The sequence below is a fragment of the Aquarana catesbeiana genome, linkage group LG08, assembly GCF_042186555.1.
Source record: "Aquarana catesbeiana isolate 2022-GZ linkage group LG08, ASM4218655v1, whole genome shotgun sequence".
In the NCBI taxonomy this organism is placed as follows: Eukaryota; Metazoa; Chordata; class Amphibia; order Anura; family Ranidae; genus Aquarana; species Aquarana catesbeiana.
In genome coordinates, this window is record NC_133331.1 from 307,849,222 (window position 1) to 307,875,269 (window position 26,048).

Sequence of the window (26,048 nt, forward strand, 5' to 3'; positions counted from 1 at the left end):
TGCAGTATGAGACTTGGTGGTTGACTCCTCTCTCTCCTCTTCCTTGTTTGGGGCTTTGTACCTAGTAAGTATTACATTAAAATCATTGACTACAGCCAGCACTTCTTGCATCCCTTAGGGATGCTCGATAATTACTAGTACTATTTACTTTTAAAAGATTTTTCCTAAATAAGACAAATTGGTCAACTTGTCTGTTGATTTGTCCATTTATAGAAGACGTTGTGTCTCTTGGATGACACCAGGCACGCCACCTTACTTAAGAGCTCTTCTCCACCTCTAAGTGACTGCACATTGTATTTCTATGTATTTCTATGGGGAACATATTGATGAAATGTTATGCTGCACTTATTATCTGACCATAATGTGAAGTTTCACTTCTTTCTTCTTTTCTGTATAGGATCTCTGTCCATAGTCAAGGGAATAAGGTCCTGAGGAAGCATTAAATCGAAACGTCGACCTCTTTGACCTAGTAGTAACAGAGATCTATTATGATATCAAACGAGTAGCTATACTAATGGGAGCTCTGGTTCATTTCTTGTTTTTATAGTGCACAAATATCTTTTGAATCAATTAATTATTTGTAAAATATTCTTTGTAATAAAGAGATTTATTATTATTATGTAATGTTTGTCCTTTTTCTGGTAAAGTCTGCTCAATCCGTCCAATTCTCGCTATATCTCTATATGGATGAGGTACCCCCCTTAGCATATCTATTCTTTCACTATACACGCTCTAATACACTATATATATATATATATATATATATATATATATATATATATATTTCACAAAAGTGAGTACACCCCTCACATTTTTGTAAATATTTTATTCTATCTTTTCATGTGACAACACTGAAGAAATGACACTTTGCTACAATGTAAAGTAGTGAGTGTACAGCTTGTATAACAGTGTAAATTTTCTGTCCCCTCAAAATAACTCAACACACAGCCATTAATGTCTAAACCGCTGGAAACAAAAGTAAGTACACCTCTAAGTGAGAATGTCCGAATTGGGCCCAAAGTGTCAATATTTTGTGTGGCCACCATTATTTTCCAGCACTACCTTAACCCTTTTGGGCATGGAGTTCACCAGAGCTTCACAGGTTGGCACTGGAGTCCTCTTCCACTCCTCCATGACGACATCACGGAGCTGGTGGATGTTAGAGACCTTGCGCTCCTCCACCTTCCGTTTGAGGATGCCCCACAGATGCTCAATAGGGTCTAGGTCTGGAGACATGCTTGGCCAGTCCATCACCTTTACCGTCAGCTTCTTTAGCAAGTCAATGGTTGTCTTGGAGGTATGTTTGGGGTCGTTATCATGTTGGAATGCCCTGCAGCCCAGTCTCCGAAGGGAGGGGATCATGCTCTGCTTCAGTATGTCACAGATTGGCATTCATGGTTCCCTCAATGAACTGTAGCTCCCCAGTGCTGGCAGCACTCATGCAGCCCCAGACCATGACACTCCCACCACCATGCTTGACTGTAGGCAAGACACACTTGTCTTTGTACTCCTCACCTGGTTGCCGCCACACACACTTGACACCATCTGAACTAAATAAGTTTATCTTGGTCTCATCAGACCACAGGACATGGTTCCAGTAATCCATGTCCTTATAAATAAATAGGTATCCTGAAAGTTGCACCTCCCCTCAATCAAAAAATACCACCACTGCGCCACCAAACAATGTGTGAAAAATATATAACTGTGTTTAAGTGAATAATCTCATATATTCTCCTATATCCTTAGTCTGCTTGTCTTTAGCAAACTGTTTGCATGCTTTCTTGTGCATCATCTTTAGAAGAGACTTCCTTCTGGGATGACAGCTATGCAGACCAACTTGATGCAGTGTGCGGCGTATGGTCTGAGCACTGACAGGCTGAACCCCCACCCCATCAACCTCTGCAGCAATGCTGGCAGCACTCATACGTCTATTTCCCAAAGACAACCTCTAGATATGATGCTGAGCATGTGCACTCAACTTCTTTGGTCGACCATGGCAAGGCTTGTTCTGAGTGGAACCTGTCCTGTTAAACTGCTGTATGGTCTTGGCCATCGTGCTGCAGCTCAATTTCAGGGTCTTGGCAATCTTCTTATAGCCTAGGCCATCTTTATGTAGAACAACAATTCTTTTTTTCAGAGCCTCAGAGAGTTCTTTGCCATGAGATGCCATGTTAAACTTCCAGTGACCAGTATGAGAGAGTGAGAGCGATAACACCAAATTTAACACACCTGCTCCCCATTCACACCTGAGACCTTGTTACACTAATGAGTCACATGACACCGGGGTGGGAAAATAGCTAATTGGGCCCAATTTGGACATTTTCACTTAGGGATGTACTTACTTTTGTTGCCAGTGGTTTAGACATTAATGGCTGTTTGTTGGGTTATTTTGAGGGGACAGCAAATTTACACTGTTATATAAGCTGTACACTCACTACTTTACATTGTAGACAAGTGTCATTTCTTCAGTGTTGTCACATGAAAAGATAGAATAAAATATTTACAAAAATGTGAGGGGTGTTCTTACTTTTGTGAGTTACTGTATATATGTATATATATATATATATATACACAATAAAAGTTGATCAGTATGTAGAACACTACACATGCAACTTGATGAAGGACTGAGTTCCTGTCCAAAACTGTGCAGTCTTTTATATGCATGAAGATTGAAGTAAAACTCTTTTGAACAGAAGCTGAGATTGCATCTCCGATTTTTTGTTACTTATCTGGTGGAAGCAGGAGTACCACATCGCATTCTCTAAAGGAAGTGAAAGACATGGCAGAGGTGTCCCATCTTGATTATATATACATACATATACACACGCGTTTTATAAATGCATCGGCAATATATTAAAATGTTTTAATTTTCTTTATGAAGAAAAGTAACTTTGCCATTGAAAACCTGGCAAAAATGTTTTACATTTCTGTAGCCAAATAGCCCAGTGTTTGATTAAGCAAATATAACAAACAGACATGAATGATCAATGCTATAATGTGTAAGTTGGACCAATGTGGTTGAGAGAAGTAGAAGCCGTTGTGTAGAGGAAATATAACTCAAAAAGAGACAACCATGTAAAGAAGAGGAGGTTGTGGTGGATATGGTAAATCTTCTATATGAAAAGTGAGCATAGAGACAAGTCTCAAGGTGGTCATCTTGTATCGTCAGCATCTCCGGAAGTGCAGATTTGGCAACAGACAGTTGTTTCCAGATGTGATGTCCAGGCTCTTCTATGGAAGCACAAACCAGCAAGGTTGAGGACCATCAACTCAGTGGGCAGCTATGGAAACTGAGTGCAGCAGACAAGAAATACGTCAAGCTTTCTTCTCTTCCAAACCAGGCAACGTGCAGCAATGCTATGAGCTCAGAAATGGCAGAAAACACTGGGACCCCAATACACCCATCTACAGTGCATAGTCTTAACAGAAGAGGTCTTCAAGAAAAAGCCGCAACCTAAACACCATTTCTCCAGTGTAACGAAGCCAAATGACTCACCAACACACAAGAACACAAAGATAGGGGTGTAGAAAAATGGTAGTAGGTGCTGTGGACTGATGCGTTAGTTGCATTTGGGTTTAACAGAAGGCAGTTTGTCCACTGAAGGTCTGGAGAATAGTCATGGTCATGGTGAAATGCCTGCGGAAAGTAGTGTAGTAAAAGTAAAGGTTTCCTGCAGGATTGGGGCTCTGTTTTCCCAAATGCATTATGTGGTTTGGTCAACATTGATGGGATCTCATTGCTGAGAAATCAAGGAGGATTATGACCTATCATGTATTACCATGAAAAAAGATATCTGATCAGTCCTAGAATAATTCTGCACCATGCCAATGACCCCAAACACACAAACAAAACATCCTACAGTAAACAAAAGAAAGGGAATCCTACAACAGATGGGATGGTCCCAACAGAGCCCTGATCTTACCATCATCGAGCCAGGCTGGGATTGAAGAGACTGAAGGAAGTAAGACAAGGCCTGTAATGGAACTGTGACAAGTCCTCGAGGATGCTGGAACAATAACCTACCACATGAGGACCTGCAGATCCTACATGGAAATATACCTAGGAGAACTGCTGCTTTGTTAAAAGGCAATGGATGCTCACCAAATATTGATTTCCTTTATGTTTTTTCAGTTTCAGAGAATTTTATTGATTGTTAAGGGAACATAACAACACCGAAGGTAGAGCATTTCCAAAACATTATTGGGAGGCTCAAGGCTGCCCTCATATAACATGAACAAAAGAAGTGGATACAAAATTTGGTTATACGACATCACCAGTTCACGAAGTACAGAATCCTTGTATGGATTTCTGTTTTCTGCACGTAATACAAATTTTATTGATTAAAAATGATTCATTACTTTTTTTTAAAGCATTGCCTTATTTACAACAATTTTTCACGAGTGCCCAAGATTTTCCACAGTGCTCCATTTACATAATTTTTTAAATTGTTGTTGATGTCATATCCTGTACTGTATGCAAAGGACTCATTATTTTAGTATTTGTCATAGAACTTCCTAGTAAATGTGTGAATTTAACCCCACTACATGTCATTGTTCTGTGGGAACTCTATTTCATGACTGACGATGATTCTCATCCTTGTACAGGATTCTCATAGGACATTCGAGTCGTATTCCTTCTTGTGTGAGGATTCTACTATAAATGCACATGCATTTGTATGGCGCCCCCCCGAAGTCAATACTTTGTAGAACCGCCTTTCACTGCAATTACAGCCTAAAGTCTTTTTGGGGATGTCTCTACCAGCTTTGCACATCTAGAGAGGGACATTTTTGCCAATCCTTCTGTGCAAAATAGCTCAAGTTCTGTCAGATTGGATGGAGAGCGTCTGTGAACATCAATTTTCAAGTCTTGCCACAGATTCTCAATTGGATTTAGGTCTGGATTTTGACTGGGCCATTCTAACACATGAATATGCTTCGATCTAAACCATTCCATTGTAGTTCTGGCTGTATGTTTAGGGTCGTTGTCCTGCTGGAAGGTAAACCTCTGCCCCAGTCTCATGTCTTTTGCAGACTCTAACAAGTTTTCTTCTAAGATTGCCCTGTATTTGGCTCCATTGACCTTTCCATCAACTCTGACCAGCTTCCCTGTGCTTGCTGAAGAAAAGCATCCCAACAACATGATGCTGCCACCACCATGTTTCACGGTGGGGATGGTGTGTTCAGGGTGATGTGCAATGTTAGCTTTCCGCCACACATGGCATTTTGCTTTTAGGCCAAAAAGCAGAGCACCTTCTTCCACATGTTTGCTGTGTCCCCCACATGGCTTCTCGCAAACTGCAAACAGGACTTTTTATGGCTTTCTTTCAACAATGGCTTTCTTCTTTCATCTCTTTTATAAAGACCAGATTTGTGGAGAGCACGTCTAATAGTTGTCCTGTGGACAGATTCTCCCACCTGAGCTGTGGATCTCTGCAGCTCCTCCAGAGTTACCATGGACCTCTTGGCTGCTTCTCTGATGAATGCTCTCCTTTCCCGGACTGTCAGTTTAGGTGGACGACCATGTCTTGGTAGGTTGGCAGTTGTGCCATACTCTTTCCATTTTTGAATGATGGATTGAACAGTGCTCCATGCTCCTTCAAAGCTTGGGATATTTTTTTATAACCTAACCCTACTTTAAACTTATCCACAACTTTATTCCTGACCTGTCTTGTGTGTTCCTTGGCCTTCATTATGCTGTTTGTTCACTAAAGTTCTCTAACAAACCTCTGAGGGCTTCACAGAACAGCTTTATTTATACTAAAATTAAATTACACACAGGTGGAAAATATTTACTAATTAGGTGACAATTAGGTGACTTCTGAAGGCAATTGGTTTCACCAGATTTTAGTTAGGAGTATCTGAGTAAAGGGGGCTGAATACAAATTCACGCCACACTTTTCACATATTTATTTGTACAAAAAAATTGAAAACTATTTATTATTTTCCTTACACTTCAGAATTATGTGCCACTTTGTGTAAAAGCCCAATAAAATACATTTATGTTTTTGGTTGTAACATGACAAATTGTGGAAAATTTCAAGGGGTATGAATACTTTTTCAAGGCACTGTAGGTAACATTCATCCCATTGACCACCAATATAACGGACATGCATTCCATTGACCACAAATGTAAGGGATATTCAACCCATTGACCACCTATGTAAGGGACATTCCAACCACTGCCTACCAATATAAGGGACATTCATCTCATTGACCACCAATGTAAGGAATATTCCACCCATTGACCACAAATATAAGGGATATTCTACCTATTGACCACCAATGTAAGGGACATTCCACTCATTAACCACCAATGAAAGGGATGTTCAACCCACTGACCACCAAGGTAAGGGACATTCGACCCATTGACCACCATGGAAAAGAGCATTTTTTACATTGACCACCAATGTAAGGGATATAATATAAGAGATATTCTACCCATTGATCACCATTGTAAGAGACATTCGACCCATTGACCACCAATGTAAGAAACTTAAGGCCCATTGACCACTATTGTAAGAGATTTTTGACCCACTGGCCACCAAGGTAAAGAGCATTCTTCACAATGATTACCAATATAAGGGATATTCCACCCATTGACCACCAATGTAAGGAACATTTGACCTACTGACCACCATGGTAAAGAGCATTCTTCACATTGAACACCAATGTAAGGGATATTCTACCCACTGACCACCAATGTAAGGGACATTTCACCAATTGACCACCAATGTAAGGGAAATTTGACTTACTGACCACCAAGGTAAAGAGCATTCTTCACACTGCCCACCAATGTAAGGGATATTCCACCCATTGATCATCCACGTATGGAACATTCCACCCATTGACCACCAATGTAAGGGACATTCGACCCATTAACCACCAATGTAAGGGGTATTTGACCCACTGACCACCAGGGTAAGGAGCATTCTTCACACTGACCAACAATGTAAGGGATATTCCACCCATTGGCCACTAATGTATGGAACATTCCACCCATTGAGCACCAATGTAAGGGACATTCGACCCATAGACCACCAATGTAAGGGGCATTCTTCACACTGGTTTTTGATGTAAAGAGTAATTTCTTCAATCACCAACCATGTAAACAGGACTAGTCCCCACCTACTACCAATGTATGCGAGTCCTCGTCTGCTTACCACATATAAGGGGGTATAATGACATACTCTGTAAGCCACTTATGAGGATGTCCTCCGTATCACTGATAAAGATAATGACTGAAATTTTGGAACCTATCAGTGTAACCATGAGGTGAAGAACCAAGATGGCAGCAAATGGAATATTCTATGTGGCATTGGTGGTTGCTCCATGTATCCTTAGCATATCAGCTGACACATGTGTGAACCTGGACCTTCTGGACTTTCCGTCTCGCTAATAAGACACCAATGGATGATCCTCCATGAAATAAGCACATTGTAGTCTTAAAAAAAATCTAATATTTATGGTCATTTGTAAAACTGAGACTCGGGAACAGAATAAAGTAAAGTAAGATTTCTTGTTTATTAAGAAAAAAAAAAAAAAAAAACAGAATAAGTGATTAACAAGAAATAAAAGGAATATAAGAAAAAATCTAATTTAATAATCATTATCCTTTGGTTGGTCCAATAAAAGGTCAGCTTCTTCAGTAAAACTAAAAGAATACAGAGTAAAGCAGCTAAAACCTATAAAAAGTGTTGCTGTATCTGGCCTTGTGTTAACACAGTTTAGTTCCATAGATAAGCTTAGAGTTATGAACAATCCCTGATGGGAAGGACGAAACGCGTCGAGGGGGCATGGTTTCCTGGCAGAGATATGTAGGCTGAACCGGTTCCTTACTTATATTCCATGCTGACTGGTCGGGAGAGCAGTGTTTTCTTTCCTTTACTCCAGTTTAGTTCTATGTTGCGGCCAGCGTGAGTGTAGTACCAAGTCAGCCATGTTGGTTTAGAGGACCATATTACTGTATTATAATCCCTGCAGTTTTTCTTTCTGAAAGAAACATTTCCCTCATGAACAGGGATGACCACCCTTTGATGTAGAAGTCATCTTTCTTTATGAATAAAACATTTCCCGCACTCTAAACAAGAATAAGGACACTAACCCGTGTGAATTCTCTGGTGTTTAAGAAGGTGTCCTTTCTGAGTGAAAGATTTCCCACACTCTGTACATAAATAAGGACGCTCCCCCGTGTGAATTCTCTGGTGTTTAACAAGATCTCCTTTCTGGGTGAAACATTTCCCACACTCTGAGCACGAATAGGGACACTCACCTGTGTGACTTCTCTGGTGTTTAAGAAGGTATCTCTTGCTACTGAAACAATTCCCGCACTCTGAACATGAGAAGGGACGCTCTCCCGTGTGACTTCTCTGGTGATTAAGAAAGTTACCTTTCTGATTGAAACATTTATCACACTCCGATCGTGAAAAAGGACGCTCACTCTTGTGCATTCTCTGGTGTATCAGTTGTCTTTTCTGTATGAAAGATTTCCCGCACTCTGAACATGAATGAAGGCGCTCAACCGTGTGATTTCTCTGGTGATTAAGAAGGTCTCTTTTCTGAATGAAACCTTTCCCGCACTCTGAACATGAATAAGGACGCTCACCTGTGTGAATTCTCTGATGACTAAGAAGGTTCCCTTTCTGAATGAAACATTTCCCGCACTCTGAGCATGAGAAAGGACGCTCCCCTGTGTGAATTTTCTGGTGATTAAGAAGTTCTACTTTCTGAACAAAACATTTCTCGCATTCTGAACATGAATAGGGACGCTCACCTGTGTGAATTCTCTGATGTTTAAGAAGATTTCCTTTGTCACTGAAACATTTCCCGCACTCTGGGCATGAATAGGGACGCTCCCCTGTGTGACTTCTCTTGTGCCTAAGAAGTTTTTCCTGCTGAATGAAACATTTCCCACACTCTGAGCATGAATAGGGACGCTCCCCTGTGTGAAGTCTCTGGTGTTCCACAAGTATTTGTTTCTGAGAGAAACTTTTCCCGCACTCTGTACATGAAAAAGGACGCTCCCCCGTGTGAACCCTCTGGTGAATAATAAGGCTTTTCTGAAGGGAGAAAGATTTCTCGCACTCTGAACACGAATAAGGACGCTCGCCCGTGTGACTTCTCTGGTGTTGAACAAGGCATCCTTTCTCCTTGAAGCATTTCCCACAATCTGAGCAGGAATAAGGACGCTCACCGGTGTGAATTCTCTGATGAATAATAAGTCCTTCTTTCCGAATGTAACTTTTCCCACACTCTGAGCATGAATAAGGACGCTCGCCCGTGTGACTTCTCTGGTGTTGAATTCTTTGGTGTATAACAGGTTGACTTTTCGGAGTGAAAGGACATTCACTTTTCTGTTGTATAGAAGGCTCCCCAGGTTCTTTAAAAGAATTCCCAGACACTGTAGATGACAAGGAATGCTCTCCTGTGTGAGATCCTTCATGGTTTAAGGAAGATCCCTTGAGATGAGATGGATCTGTTGATGTATCTGTGCTGTGAGATCCCAGATGTACATCTGTAGTAATAGTATGTGATTCATCAGAAGATTCCTCAGGATCAGAGGGATCCATTGGTTTCTCCAAATGGTAAGGTCTATGATGTATTATCTGTGTATTGGAGTCATTTACAATGTCATTATCTTCTGCATTATATTCTGAAGATAAGTGATTCAGGACTAAGTGTCCACCTGTTGGAAATCAGTTTGTTAATGTTATTATAATTCTTCATCTCTTTCATTCAGAAGTCATATACAGTATGTTGGTCTAACACTCTACAGTTTTTCAGCGCCCTGATATGGAATTGGGTGAAATCACAACATAAAAAAATGAATGCAAACCAATTAAAGGATACAAAACACAATAAACACACTAGGTAATCATGTTTGTGCATAGACCACATGGTTACTGTGAGAATAGGGATGGACCTTCCTCCGCTTCATTTCTTGGAAACATGACAACATACTGAAAAATGAGATGGACCTTTCTTATGGTGTACAGTATCTCCTCCACATTTGTTGGGAACATGACGTTATATTGAGGAATGGAGATGGACCTTTCTTATGGTGTACAGTATCTCCTCCTCATTTGTTGGGAACATGATGTTATATTGAGGAATGGAGATGGACCTTTCTTATGGTGTACAGTATCTCCTCCTCATTTGTTGGGAACATGACATTATATTGAGGAATGGAGATGGACCTTTCATATGGTGTACAGTATCTCCTCCTCATTTGTTGGGAACATGATGTTATATTGAGGAATGGAGATGGACCTTTCATATGGTGTACAGTATCTCCTCCACATTTGTTGGGAACATGACATTATATTGAGGAATGGAGATGGACCTTTCATATGGTGTACAGTATCTCCTCCTCATTTGTTGGGAACATGACGTTATATTGAGGAATGGAGATGGACCTTTCATATGGTGTACAGTATCTCCTCCTCATTTGTTGGGAACATGACTTTATATTGAGGAATGGAGATGGACCTTTCATATGGTGTACAATATCTCCTCCTCATTTGTTGGGAACATGACGTTATATTGAGGAATGGAGATGGACCTTTCATATAGTGTACAGTATCTCCTCCTCATTTGTTGGGAACATGACATTATATTGAGGAATGGAGATTGACCTTTCATATGGTGTACAGTATCTCCTCCTCATTTGTTGGGAACATGATGTTATATTGAGGAATGGAGATGGACATTTCATATGGTGTACAATATCTCCACCTTATTTTCTGGAACTTTGCTAGGGGACTGGATATTTTCAACACTTGTAATTATTTAAATAGATACTTTATACTCATATATGGTAAATTTGAATGTGCATTTGGTGTATATTACTTACTTGTCTCGATATAAAAATAAGATTCCTCCTGCTTGTTCTTCATAACCATCTCCCCCTCCTCCATAGACCGCTGAGCTCCACTCACCAACATCTCTTCTTTGTCTTTATCCTTAATTTTAATACCTTTCAGTTCTTCACCCTAAACCCCAAAAGATTATAACATATAACATCTGTAAAAAAATAACTGTCAAGAATATTAGATTATATAACAGAATCTTTAATATCTAAGATTAGAGTCATTTTTTGAGTTTTATCTTACTGATCCTATCTAACTGATCATAATGGGGAATGCTTTGAACTTCCAGTGTGGAATCCCGGGAATACAGAGGACCACCCTCCCCTTTAGACTGCTGATCTCCATTAACAAACGCCTCTTCTTCCACTTTAATTTAAAATTTGATGTCTTTCAATTCTTCATCCTAAACCCAAAGATGATAGAATAGATTTCTGAAAAGAGCAAAAAATTTCGTAGGAGATATAAGGTCCATATGCTCAGTTCTACCTACCTGATGATGGTGAGGGATGGTGTGATCTTCCTGTGTGGAATCCGGGGAATACAGAGGACAGGGGCATCTCTCTGGTGGGTTCCCATTACTGGATCCATCTGTAGGAAACACACACACTGACTGAATACATTGTTTCTATGTGTTTATCAGATGATGGGGGATCTAGGTGGACCCTCCGTACTGCTCTCTCCTTTACAATAAAGTCTCCTCTTACCCGGTGATGTGAGGGGCGGCTGATTCTCCATCATGACTTCCTTGTAGAGATCCTTGTGTCCTTCTAAATACTCCCACTCCTCCATGGAGAAATAGACAGTGACATCCTGACACCTTATAGGAACCTGACACACACAATGATACAGTCACCATCCAGACACATCCCTTGTCTGTTACTGGATAATGTCCCAGAATTCCCAGCACCGCTCACCTCTCCTGTTAGCAGATCAATGATCTTTTTGGTGACTTATAGAATCTTCTTGGCACTGCGGAGGCACTGTGATGGGTGATGTCCTCTGAAGACAGTTGTTGGATAATAATGTACTATCAGGTCTTTCTTTTTGTGTATAATCTAAAATCACCCTAACATTCTATCTGATGGACAGTTGGAAAAATGTAACTTTAGGATTTATTTGGTCTATAAACCAAAGGTTCTGGATGTACAGTTGGATAAATGGCTCTATATTTAGGATGTATCCAGTCTATAAACCAGAGGCTCTGGATGGACAGTTGGATAAATGGTTCTATATTTAGGATGTATCCAGTATATAAACCAGAGGCTCTGGATGGACAGTTGGATAAATGGTTCTATATTTAGGATGTATCTGGTCTATGAACCAGAGGCTCTGGATGGACAGTTGGATAAATGGTTCTATATTTAGGATGTATCCGGTCTATGAACCAGAGGCTCTGGATGGACAGTTGGATAAATGGTTCTATATTTAGGATGTATCTGGTCTATGAACCAGAGGCTCTGGATGGACAGCTGGATAAATGTTCATTTCTGAGTGCAGTGAGTTACAGTATAACCACAAATATGTATTTTGTGTATATAGCAGTATCTATTGGAGATAAAATGTGTCACAGTGACTATGGAGAAAGAGGACAGACATGACTGGGGGGGGGGGGGGGGTTACTGGGTGTACATAGAAAATAATGTCCTTTTACCGCCTCTGCTTTCTGTGAACTCAACTTTCTCCTGGAACTTCCTACTTCTATGCCACATCACTTCCTGTTCAGAAAATTACATCACTTCTTGTCTGCGCCTCACTTCACTTCCCTCTTTTGCGTTCCACTGACAATCAGCGAGATCACCTCTTTGTGGAGAATATGAAAACTACAGCCCACATTGTTTTTTCACAGTTTGATCTTTTCATTCCTCATTTTTATTATTTATATTATGCAAGATAAAAGTCAAATGAAATGATGAAGACTTATAACACAATTACTTTGCTTATTAAAATTCATAAATATGTGAAACTAAAGAGTAAAAACCTTGTTAAAAATCAAGATACAGTGTTATTTTGGAAGGTAATATATAGTATCTCACAAAAGTATACCCCTCACATTTTTGTAACTATTTTATTCTATCTTTTCATGTGACAACACTGAAGGAATGACACTTTACTAAAGTAGTGAGTGTACAGCTTGTATAACAGTGTAAATTTGCTGTCCCCTCAAAAAACTCAACACACAGCCATTAATGTCTAAACCGCTGCCAACAAAAGTGAGTACACCCCTAAGTGAAAATGTCCAAATTGGGCCCAATTAGCCATTTTCCCTCCCCGGTGTCCATTTGTGTTACAAGGTCTCAGGTGTGAATGGGGAGCAGGTGTGTTAAATTTGGTGTTATCGCTCTCACTCTCTCATACTGGTCACTGAAAGTTCAACATGGTACCTCATGGCAAAGAACTCTCTGAGTATCTGCAAAAAAGAATTGTTGCTCTACATTAAGATGGCCTAGGCCTTAAGAAGATTGCCAAGACCCTGAAACTAAGCTGCAACACGGTGGCCAAGACCATACAGAGGTTTAACAGGACAGGTTCCACTCAGAACAGGCCTTGCCATGGTCAACCAAAGAAGTTGAGGTCACGTGCTCAGCGTCATATCCAGAGGTTGTCTTTGGGAAATAGACGTATGAGTGCTGCCAGCATTGCTGCAGAGGTTGAAGGGGTGGGGGGGTCAGCCTTTCAGTGCTCAGATAATACGCCGCACACTGCATCAAATTGGTCTGCATGGCTGCTGTCCCAGAAGGAAGCACCTTCTAAAGATGATGCACAAGAAAGCCTGCAAACAGTTTTCTGAATATAAGCAGTGAGGACATGGATTACTGAAACCATGTCCTGTGGTGTAATGAGACCAAGATAAGATTATTTGGTTCAGATGGTGTCCAGCGTGTGTGTTGGCAACCAGGTGAGGAGTACAAAGACAAGTGTGTCTTGCCTACAGTCAAGCATGGTGGTGGGAGTGCCATGGTCTGGGGCTGCATGAGTGCTGCCGGCACTGGGGAGCTACAGATCATTGAGGGAACCATGAATGCCAACATGTACTGTGACATACTGAAGCAGAGCATGATCCCCTCCCTTCGGAGACTGGGCTGCAGGGCAGTATTCCAACATGATAACGACCCCAAACACACCTCCAAGACGACAACTGCCTTGCTAAAGAAGCTGAGGGTAAAGGTGATGGACTGGCCAAGTATGTCTCCAGACCTAAACCCTATTGAGCATCTGTGGGGCATCCTCAAATGGAAGATGGAGGAGCAAAAGGTCTCTAATATCCACCAGCTCTGTGATGTCGTCATGGAGAAGTGGAAGAGGACTCCAGTGGCAACCTGTGACGCTCTGGTGAACTCCATGCCCAAGAAGGTTAAGGCAGTGCTGGAAAATAAAGGTGGCCACACAAAATATTGACACTTTGGGCCCAATTTGGACATTTGTACTTATTATTATTATTATACAGGTAAATAAAATTCACCTAGACCCAGAACTCCTTCTCCAATTCACAAAAGTGTGGTGCTACAACCCATATACTCCATATAGAGTGTAGCAGACTTCGACTGTGCCAAGATTCCTGCTGGACAAGCTGTCAGAAGAATCATCCAAATAATAGAAGGTTAGCACCCAGGTGTACGATGCACATAAAATCTTCTTTATAACATCTTACATCCCCTTTGTATCCCTATGGGTATGTAATAAAGAAGATTTATGTTCTCATTTGGCTGGAATCTCGACTTCTAGAAAATGGACATGGCAATGGAATCACGATTTCCACCAAAACATACAAATATTTTTATGGCCAAAATTAAAGATGAAGACTAGGTGTCCCATAAAACTCATAGCTTATTTCCACTGCATTGATGATATCATGATAATTTGGACTACAATTCAAGAGGTCCTTCTACAATTTTATAATAATATTGCCCATCCCACAATAAAACTGAAATGTAATAATTCACAAACAAAAATCAGCTTCTCAGACACTATGCATTATCAAAAAGAATTCTCTACAAGTAGTGTTTTCTAAGTAGTGTCCACTGCACTCCTGTGTTGTACTCCCAATGTAAGGGGACATTCTTTTCATTTACCACCAATATGAAGGACATTTGTACCACTGACCACCAATGTAAGGGAGTTCTTTCCACTGAATACCAATCAAGGGGACATTTTTCCTATGTACCATCAATGTAAAGGAATGTATTCCCACATATCACCAATGTCAGGGGACATTCTTCTCTTTTACCACCTATATGAATGTCATTTTTCCACTGAACACCAGTGTAAGGGATTTATTTACACTGACCATCAATCAAATGGACATTTTTTCCCCATGTACCATCAATGTAAGGGAACTTATTCCCACATATCACCAATGTAAGGGGACTTCCCTCTCATTCCTGACCAGCAATATGAAGGACTTTCTTCCCAATGACCACCAATGTAAGGGACTTCTTTCCACTGACTACCAGTCAAAGGGACATTCTTCCCATTTGCCACCATTGTAAGGGAATTATTCTTATGTACCACCAGTGTAAGGGGACATTCTTCTCATTTATCATCACCAATATGAAGGTCTTTCTTCCTGCTGACAGCCAACGTAAGGGACTTCTTTCCACTGACTACCATACCACCATTGTAAGGGAAATTATTCCTACATGCCACTAATGTAAGGAATCATTCTTCCCATTTACCACCATTGTAAGGGAACATTATTTTCATGTACCACCATTGTAAGGGAACATTATTCCACTGACCACCAATGTAAGGGACTTCTTTATACTGACCACCAATCAAAGGGGCGTTCTTCCCATTTATCGCCATTGTAAGGGAAATTGCCCCCACATACCACCAATGTAAGGGACATTCTTTTCATTTATCACCATGGTTCAAAAGAGGTTCTTCTCATTGGCAACCAATATAAGGGACATTCTCCTTACTGACCTCCAATGTAATGGGTTTCACTTTTAATGCAAAGGGGCACTTCAATTACCAACAATGTAGAGAAGGGATTTCTCTCTACTGACAGCCAACGACATGACATAGATATTCTCTGTAAGACACTGACGGAGATGACCTCTGAATCACCGATTGTAGAATAATTATATTAATTTGGCTTTATAATCAAGATCTGTATTTATGCAGTCTGAGTTCCCTTTTATGCTTTGACTTTGAAAAAGCTCACTCAGCTCAGCATAAGACGAATCTTGAAATAGCTAGGTTGCGTGCATGTCATTTTTGTACCAGTTGTTCTCCATGTACAGAGTTAATGACTAAAGGTCAGTAGGTCAGTGGTTTCACAGATAAGAATATACTCAGAGTATCTGTCATAGACTTTATTGTAAAGATCTTTTTAAAAGTAAAAACATATATTATCTATAATATAGTTAGTTATTTGATATAGTTATTTAATTAGATAGCTAGATTGAGTTTGTGTGAAGTAATATAAATATTTATAGATATCCAATTATAGTTTAATATGCATTTGTAAGGTTTGGTACAGAATTGCATTTCTGTAACTTAAAGTATATCCATTACAAGAATTCGGCCATTTGGAAAGGTCATTCACCTTGAGTTTTTTTATAAGAATCTGTTGTGTGTTCCTGACAATCAAAGAAGTTTAAGAGACGTGTCAGCTGTTGGCAAAGAGAATATTTAGAATAATCACGAATATGATCATTTCATATTTAGTTCTAGCTATATATGGTTATGGCTATAGCTTGCTGACTAGTAGATTTGGAATTGTATAAAAACCAGTGTGACACTAGGCTAGTGGCACGACACGCACTTCACTACACGACAAACACAACACAACACATGTCCTTAACTCACACACAGAAGGACTTCACTACTTTTTCACACACACAAGGAAGAACACAAGCATCCTTACACTACAGAAGACATTTTGTTTACATTAGGCCTATATACAGCCAACCTCACAAACAGCTGCTAGAGCGGACATCTCTCTGACATAGAGAAGCACAGACGGAGCTGAAATATCTCTTGAACTTTCTTGATACAAGTTTTTGTTCCTATTATCTTTTGTTTTACTACATCAAGCTGTAAGAAGAATTTAACTTTGTATATATTTTCAAGTTGTTGCCAAGTGTGACCAAATAAACTCACACTTTGTTTAAAGACAGCCTGGCTACTGACGTTTTGAACAAAACGCCTAAGACACTGTTGACATAACACGTGTCTGAGAAGAGAAGGTTTTTTTTACATTTTCTACATTTTTACACCGATGAATATAATAACTGGGAATTTTTGAAGCTTATCGTGCTGGCCATGAGGACAATAACCAAGATGGCAGTGTCAGGAAGATTATATGTACTGTAGCATCTGTAGTGGCTCCATCCTTAGTATTTCAGCTGGGAAATGTCCATCTGGACTCTCTGTCTAACTATTAGAACATCAATGGACGATTCTCTACGAATTGAGCACATTCCAGTCACCAATCATTTTAGAATTATAGTCATTGAAAAAAAAAAGACTCAGAACAGAATATTGTAAAGTGTAGAGCTTTCTTGTTTATTTCAGAAAATCTAAAATTATGAACACACAGAGAATCTAAAAAAAAATTTCCTGACAGACTCCATGGCAGCCTACGTATGGGTTAAGCCCGCCTCTCATACCTCATAGGACCCCACTCCCATAAATCTTTGCTTCTAGTCAGAGACTGTGTTCCTTTTTTGTCCTCCTCCTGCGGGTCCAGGTTTCTGCAATCTCAGCCTTCACAGGCGTATCATGGGCCAGACACCCCCTTACTAGGCAGTTTTTCAAGGGAGCAATAAGGCTTAGGCCTCAGAAAAGACCAAGATTCTCTAAATCGGATCTTCCTCTCGTCTTGGATTTCTTCTCAGAAAAGGAGATACGGCATATGGATCAATCATCGATTAGAGAGCTTTCTCTCAAAGTGGTCTTTTTAGTGGCCATAACATCGGCCAAGAGGGTTTCCGAAATTGGTTCCCTAGGATGCAAAGAACCTTTCCTTACCTTCTTCCCAGATCGAGTAGTCTTGATCCCCATGTTAGGATCGAATCCAAAAGTAACAACCATCTTCCATGAAAATCAGGAGATTGTCCTCCCTACTTTCAGATCTACTGAGGACTCTAATGTTCACCCTCTAGATGTTGGGGAGATTCTAAAGCAATACCTAGAAGCCACAGCTTCCTTTCACCAGTCTGATCATCTGTTTGTTCTCTTTCATGGCAAGAACAAGGGATCACGGGCTTCCTCTAGAACCATCGCAGCATGGATCGTTCAGGCTATTCAATGGGCTTACAGGTCTAAGGGTTTGGCTCCTCCGGAGGCGGTAACCGCTCATTCTACCAGGAGCGTCTCTACATCGTGGGCAGCATCCCGGCATGTGTCTCCGGAAGTAATCTGTAAAGCGGCCTCATGGTCATCAATTAACACTTTTATGACACACTATTGTGGAGAACCGGCCTATTTTTATTTAAGTTTATGGTTTTCATTGCCTTAAAAATCCCAAATAGAGGTTTACGCAGTTCTCTTTAAGCAGGTGTAACATGTCTGATCTCACTGCTGTGATTTCCTTTTTCATGGATTTCTCCAAACTATGGAACATACCTGCCAGTTCTTTTTTGAGCCACTCATCAGAGATGACACTTCCGAGCCAGCAGGGGATCCAGGGTCCTCCATGAGCTCCGAACAGCAGGAGGAGGCAGGAGAGCTCTCCCGGACGGAAGCCGCGTGTGAGTGTGTAATGCACAGAATGCAGAGGACAGGAGTGTAATTCTCAGAATGCAGGGGTCAGGAGTGTGTAATTCACAGAATGCAGGGGTCAGGAGTGTGTAATGCACAGAATGCAGGGGTCAGGAGTGTGTAATGCACAGAATGCAGGGGTCAGGAGTGTGTAATGCACAGAATGCAGGGGTCAGGAGTGTGTAATGCACAGAATGCAGGGGTCAGGAGTGTGTAATGCACAGAATGCAGGGGTCAGGAGTGTGTAATGCACAGAATGCAGGGGTCAGGAGTGTGTAATGCACAGAATGCAGGGGTCAGGAGTGTGTAATGCACAGAATGCAGGGGTCAGGAGTGTGTAATGCACAGAATGCAGGGGTCAGGAGTGTGTAATTCACAGAATGCAGGGGTCAGGAGTGTGTAATGCACAGAATGCAGGGGTCAGGAGTATGTAATGCACAGAATGCAGGGGTCAGGAGTGTGTAATTCACAGAATGCAGGAGACAGGAGTGTGTAATTCACAGAATGCAGGGGTCAGGAGTGTGTAATGTACAGAATGCAGGGAACAGGAGTGTGTAATTCACAGAATGAAGGGAAGTAGGGGTATGTAATGTACAGAATGCAGGGGTCAGGAGTGTGTAATGCACAGAATGCAGGGGTCAGGAGTGTGTAATGCACAGAATGCAGGGGTCAGGAGTGTGAATGCACAGAATGCAGGGGTCAGGAGTGTGTAAGCACAGAATGCAGGGTACAGGAGTGTGTAATGCACAGAATGCAGGGTACAGGAGTGTGTAATGCACAGGGTCAGGAGTGTGTAATGCACAGAATGCAGGGTACAGGAGTGTGTAATGCACAGGGTCAGGAGTGTGTAATTCACAGAATGCAGGGGGTCTGCATTTTTTTACTACATAAAGAGTGCAGGGTTGCTGGGTGCATTATGTACAGAGTGCAGGGTTGCGGGGTGTGCTACATACTGAGATGGGGGGGGGGGAGGGGGAAAGAAAAGTAGAGGGAGAGGAGGAGGAGGGAGGGGGGAGAGGAGAAGGGGGAGAGGAGAGGAGGAGAAGAGGGGGGAGAGGAAGAGGAGAGGGGGGGGGAGCCGGCGCCCATCTTGCCTATAGGTAGCGACAGTATTCAAGCCTTCCCTCCTGTCAGAATGGCGATTTGCCTTCTTTACATAGACAAACCACCATTCTGCTTCTGTGCTGGATGAACGGTTGGTGCTGGCGGACATTGAGTATTGTGTATAACCCAGAAGTGTGGGATCACATACTAGGTACCTGATCCGGTGCAGCAGTGACACTTTGCTGCCGTGTAGGTAAGTTATACAGTCGGCAAGTGGTTAACAAATGGTTTTAGCGATAATGCGCTAGGCCGTTGCGCCCTCTCTTCTCTTGTGTCTTTGGGACATCCCCAGTCCGGAGAGGGCAGCAGGCACCAGTTGTGAAGCGGATGTGCAGCAGGTACTGGCATTAGATGACCACACGCATGCGCAGGAAGTGTTGTGGCTTTTTGTGTAAGGGAAGCCCTCTCCTCACTTTGGCCTCTGACCAGCTACTGGATACCTATTATACATCACCCAAAAAACACCAAACTGAACACTGAAAAGACTCTTTTTCTCTGTGAATCTTCTGGCGTGCAAAAATGGATTTTCCGTCGCCAAAATATTTTAAACACTTTGAAGCTAAGAAAGAACGCTCTTGTATTTCTCCCACACTTCCCATATATCAGTCTCAACTTATTAAAGGTTGTTGGTCCATGTGAAGTCTCTGGTGTGGAACAAGTGCGCTTTTACGACTGAAACATTTCCCGCACACTGAGCATGAAAAAGGACGTTCACCTGTGTGACTTCTCTGGTGTCGGACAAGTTTGTCTTTCTGAATGAAACCTTTCCCACACTCTGAACACGAATAAGGGCGCTCACCTGTGTGAATCCTGTGGTGTATAAGAAGGCGTTCCTTCTGCGTGAAACCTTTCCCACACTCTGAACATAAATAAGGTCGCTCACCCGTGTGAATCATCTGGTGTTTGAGAAGGTTTCCTTTTTGATTGAAAGATTTCCCGCACTCCGAACATGAATAAAGACGCTCGCCGGTGTGATTTCTTTGGTGCTCCAGAAGGTTTCTTTTGTGAACGAAACACTTCCCGCACTCTGAACACGAATAAGGATGCTCACCTGTGTGTATCATTTGGTGTTTAAGAAGGTCTCCTTTCTGAATGAAACATTTCCCACACACCAAGCATGAATGGAGACGCTCGCCTGTATGACATCTCTGATGGATAAGAAAATTTCCTTTCTCGGTGAAACATTTCCCGCACTCTAAACAAGAATAAGGGCGCACACCTGTGTGGCATCTTTGGTGTTTAAGAAGGTCTCCCTTCTGAATGAATCCCTTACCGCACTCTGAACATGAATAAGGACGCTCCCCTGTGTGGATTCTCTGGTGCCTAACAAGACTTGCTTTCTCAGTGAAACATTTCCCGCACTCTGAACATGAGAAAGGACGCTCATCTTTGTGACTTCTCTGGTGTCTAAGAAACGATCTGTTGTTTGTGAAAGATTTCCCGCAAACTGTACATGAGAAGGAACGCTCTCCTGTGTGAACTTCTTCATGGCTTAAAGAAGGTCCATTGAGATTTGATTGATATGTTGATGTATCTGTACTGTGAGATCCCCGATGTATATCCAGAGTGACAGTATGTGATTTATCAGAAGATTCCCCTGGATGAGACATATCCATTGATCTCTCTAAACAAGGTCTTTGATGTATTATTTGTTTGTTGGGATTCACTCCTGGAGAACGTTGTGTGGTGGGATTTTCTTCTTCTTTATATTCTGAAGATACATTATTCAGGACATAGTGTCCACCTGTTGGAAATCAATGTTTAAATGTTATAATAATTCTTCATGTCTTTCACTTAGAAATCATATACAGTATGTTGATCTAACAGAATCTCAGAGCTCTGGAATGGAATTGGGTGCAATCATAACATATGACAATATGAATCCAAACCAGTAAAAGCATAAAATACACCGAAATCACAGTGGTTACCCAGGTTTGTGCATTGATGATATTGTTACTATGATAATGGGGATGGATGTTCCTCCACCTCATTCCTTGGAAACATGACATCTGAAGAATGGAGATGGACCTTTCATATGGTGTGCAACAGTGTGGGACAATTCACTAGATACAGGTGCCTTATGTGTGATTCCTGACAGCCCATTATATTAAGTGTAAGTAATGCTAAAGGAAACTGTCAAGAGACTGTTGATATGATATAGGAGATTGTCTGTACAGTGTATTCAACTCATCAGTTAGAAAAACATTATATTGAGGAATGGAGATGGATCTTTTATATGATGTACTGTATCTCCCCCTCATTTGTTGGGAACATGACATTATATTGAGGAATGGAGATGGACCTTTCATATGGTGTACAGTATCTCCACCTCATTTGTTGGGAACATGACGTTATATTGAGGAATGGAGATGGACCTTTCATATGGTGTACAGTATCTCCACCTCATTTGTTGGGAACATGACATTATATTGAGGAATGGAGATGGATCTTTTATATGATGTACTGTATCTCCCCCTCATTTGTTGGGGACATGACGTTATGAAAGGTCCATCTCTATTCCTCAATATAATGTCATGTCCCCAACAAATGAGGAGGAGATACTGTACACCATATGAAAGGTCCATCTCCATTCCTCAATATATGGTGTACAGTATCTCCTCCTCATTTGTTGGGAACATGACATTATATTGAGGAATGGAGATGGACCTTTCATATGGTGTACAGTATCTCCTCCTCATTTGTTGGGAACATGACATTATATTGAGGAATGGAGATGGACCTTTCATATGGTGTACAGTATCTCCTCCTCATTTGTTGGGAACATGACATTATATTGAGGAATGGAGATGGACCTTTCATATAGTGTACAGCATCTCCTCCTCATTTGATGAGAAAATGAGGTTATATTGAGGAATGGAGATGGACCTTCCACACAGTTTACATTATCTCCATCTTGTAAATAATTAAATACATATTTATACTCAAAGAAAAATGAAAATGTGATTTTGTTCTGCAGTTAATGTTAATTACTTACTTGTGTCAATATATAGGGAGGATCCCTCCTCTTTACTTTTCATAATTATCTTCCCCTCCTCCATAGACTGCTGATCTCCACTCACCAACCTCTCTACTGCTTCCTCTTTAACTTCAACTTTGATGTCTTTTGGTTCTTCATCCTAAACCCCAAAGAGGATAGTACAGATTTGTAAAAAAGAACAAGAAATTATATGCAAGATTTATATTGTTTAGAATACATTTTAGGTCTAATTGCTCAGTCCCATCTACCTGATGATGGTGAGGGATGGTGTGATCTTCCTGTGTGGAATCCGGAGTATACAGATGATGGGGACATTTCTCTGGTGGGTTTATGTTACTGGATCGAATAAACATCTGTTCTTCCTCTTTCATTTCAACTTTGAGCTCTTTCAGTTCTTCAACCTAAATACCAAAGATGAACGAATAGATTTGTAAAGAAAAACAAAAGATTACATAGAAGAAAGTCACATCATAGAGTTTAGAATAATTTAAAGGTCTACACGCTCAGTCCCATCTACCTGGTCATGGTGAGGGATGGTGTGATCTTTCTCAATAAACAGCTGAGCTCCACCCACCAACGTCTCTTCTTTTTCCTCTTTAATCTTAACATCGGTGTCTTTCATTTCTTCATCCTAAACCCCAAAGATTATAGAATACATTTGTAAAAAGAAGGAAGAAGTTACGTAGAAGAATTTACTCTTTTAGGTTATCATCCTCAGTCCCGCCTACCTGATGATGGTGAGGGATGGTGTGATCTTCCTGTGTGGAATCCCAGGAATACAGAGGACGGGGACATCTCTCTGGTGGGTTCCCATTACTGGATCCATCTGTAGGAAACACACACACTGACTGAATACATTGTTTCTATGTGTTTATCAGATGATGGGGGATCTAGGTGGACCCTCCGTACTGCTCTCTCCTTTACAATAAAGTCTCCTCTTACCCGGTGATGTGAGGGGTGGCTGATTCTCCATCATGACATACACTGGGACACTGTGATGGGTGATGTCCTGAGAAGACAGCTGCTGGGTGCTAATGGATCTCCAGATATTTTCTTATTTTAGGTTTGGATTGACTGGAGAAGACTTTTAACCTCATCTAAAGTATTTGTCTGTGTTCTGGTTGGGGAGAATTCCTTACATTTTCTGTCCAGGTGACCGATATCAAGAGGAACAGTTTGAGAGTGGAACTCAAATCTCAAGTTGGGCTTTAAAGAGAAGTATTACCTGGAAAAAAATGGATTGGAGAGAATACATGTTTACTAAATTGTACGGAACATGTATGATATAGGATATGTAGACATGACATTGTTCTGTGCGCACAGTGACAAACAAAATAGGTCTGGGGGCATTTATGCTGTGATTGGTGCTCAGGATCACAGGCCAGAGACAGGACAATTAGTTAGGATATGGTGAGGAGTCAAAGAGAACCAAAAATCCTCCACTGGCACACTGCAAGTTACATAATTGCAGCATTGCTTCCATGAAAGCACAGTAAGGATTTTCATTTCTTCTGATGCTTTGTTTAGAAGTTGTAATGTAGTTCAGTCTTCTTCCTCCCCATATCCTGATCCAGAGAAGACATGGTGTCCATTATCTCACAGTGATGAGAGCCAACAACCCCGAGATAGCTTTATGGAGGATGGATAAATGGTTCTATATTTAGGATGTATCTGGTCTATAAACCAGAGGTTCTGGATGGACAGTTGGATAAATGGCTCTATATTTAGGATGTATCCGGTCTATAAACCAGAGGCTCTGGGTGGACAGTTGGATAAATGGTTCTATATTTAGGATGTATCTATGTAAACATTACAATACTCTATATAAGTGTGTATCGTCATCTGCTGGAGATAAAAGATATCACAGTGACTATGGAGGAAGAGGACGGACATGATAGGGGGTTACTGGGTATAAATATAAAATAATATCTTATTACCTCCTCTGCTGCCAGTTTCAGCAATGTCTCCTCTCCAAATCCTCCCAATTCACCTCTAACCCGGAACTTCCTATTTATACCTGAAATCACTTCCTGTCACTTCCTGTTTGAAATCTTGCATCACTTCCTGTCTTCACCGAGCATTACTGAGGCTGGCTATACAGCCATCTGTGTCTTTTGCTCAGCCTGTGTTCCGTCAGATATGGCGACCCGTCAGAATTGGTAACTGAAGTGAGGTTTTATCGCCGCCATCTTGCTACACCCCACACGCCTCCACTGTAAAGATACACTAGGAAGGGGGCAAGCGGACATCTTGTTACACCCACGGAAGTTTTGCATTCCACAGTTATTTTTAACAGGAAACGGAGCTTATAAGGTGAAATACAGATTTAGAAATCCGTTGGACTGTTTAGATGTTGAATTTTAAAAGCAGTGGCAAACCTGCTGATCTCACAGGTTTGCTAATGTGACAGAACACCTCTGCTTTAATAATTCAACATGTAAACAGTCCGATGGCTTTCCAAATACTGTATTCACCATATATGATCCGTTTCCTGTTAAAAATAACCGTGAAGTGCAAAACTCCAGTGGGTGTAACAAGTCCGCTTGCCCCCTTCTCCGTGTATTGTTACTGTGGAGGAGTGCGGGGTGTAGCAAGATGGGGCCAACGGGTCGCCTAATCTGACAGAACACCTGCACTAGACAGCACAGATGGTCGAATCTCCCCTGCCAGATATTGTATTCTCAGTTCCCCGCATCTGAAGGAACGCAGGTGCTTTTTTGGCTCAATTTTCCACCTGGCTCCTTCGATTTGCCAGTTGAAGGATGTGGTGCTCGAAAAGGCCACCCACTGGCCTAATTTCGGCCATTTTATCAGATACCACTCGAAATTGGGCAGTGTATAGCCAGCTGTACTGTCTGCACCTCAAGGACTTCCTGTCTGTGCGTTCCAATGACAATAAGTGAGGTCACCTCTTTGTGGAGAGTATAAAAACTTGTAAAATTTAAAAGATGAGGTTGCGTGGAGTAAATAGATACCAAAACATGTCAAGCCTTAAAATTGACACTACCTGCATGGAGTTTGCATGTTCTCACTGCGTCTGTGTGGGTTTCCTCCGGGTACTCCGGTTTCTTCCCACACTCCACAGACATGCTGGTAGGTTAATTGGATCCTGTCTAAATGGGCCCTAGTATGTGTATGTATGAATGTGAGTTAGGGGACTTTAGATTGTAAGCTCCTTGAGGACAGGAACTGATGTGAATGTACCATATATATGTAAAGTGCTGCATAAATTGTCAGCACTATATAAAGTAAGTACCTGTAATAAAGTAAATAAACATACATCTAGTAAAAAATGTATGCGATATACCCAGTGCTGTGCGCAAAAATCTTAGGCAGTGATGTTAGCTGGTTGTGGAATGTTATCTGTATTGGTA

The 26,048-nt window shown here is 41.2% G+C and overlaps 2 protein-coding genes across 2 annotated transcripts in view; both read right to left on the reverse strand.

Annotated features, from left to right (window-relative positions):
• The window catches only part of LOC141106916 (uncharacterized), a 49,477-nt gene that overhangs the window by 15,190 nt on the left and 8,239 nt on the right, over positions 1-26,048 (reverse strand). Inside the window, 5 exon segments of the mRNA XM_073597846.1 lie at positions 8,567-9,682; positions 10,850-10,988; positions 11,356-11,453; positions 11,570-11,693; positions 11,780-11,864. Of these exon segments, the coding sequence (XP_073453947.1) occupies positions 8,567-9,682; positions 10,850-10,988; positions 11,356-11,453; positions 11,570-11,693; positions 11,780-11,864 (1,562 nt within the window).
• Positions 17,350-24,682, reverse strand: LOC141105119 (uncharacterized). Its single transcript, XM_073594987.1, has 7 exons — positions 24,612-24,682; positions 23,617-23,899; positions 23,403-23,500; positions 23,192-23,305; positions 22,923-23,075; positions 22,672-22,813; positions 17,350-21,420 (listed from the first exon to the last, which is right to left on the reverse strand). The coding sequence occupies exons 2-7, from the start codon at positions 23,648-23,650 to the stop codon at positions 20,285-20,287; spliced, it is 1,677 nt and encodes a 558-aa protein (XP_073451088.1). The 5' UTR covers positions 23,651-23,899; positions 24,612-24,682; the 3' UTR covers positions 17,350-20,284.

Bases quoted from the DNA above. Each gene is read 5' to 3' on its own strand.
- LOC141105119 (XM_073594987.1), bottom strand. From the start codon at position 23,650: ATGATGGAGAATCAGCCACCCCTCACATCACCGG. The intron at 23,306-23,402 runs GTAGGCGGGACT...TTTGGGGTTTAG, and splicing joins CCATCCCTCACCATCATCAG to GATGAAGAAATGAAAGACAC. The intron at 21,421-22,671 runs GTAAGTAATTAA...GATTTCCAACAG, and splicing joins CTCCCTATATATTGACACAA to GTGGACACTATGTCCTGAAT.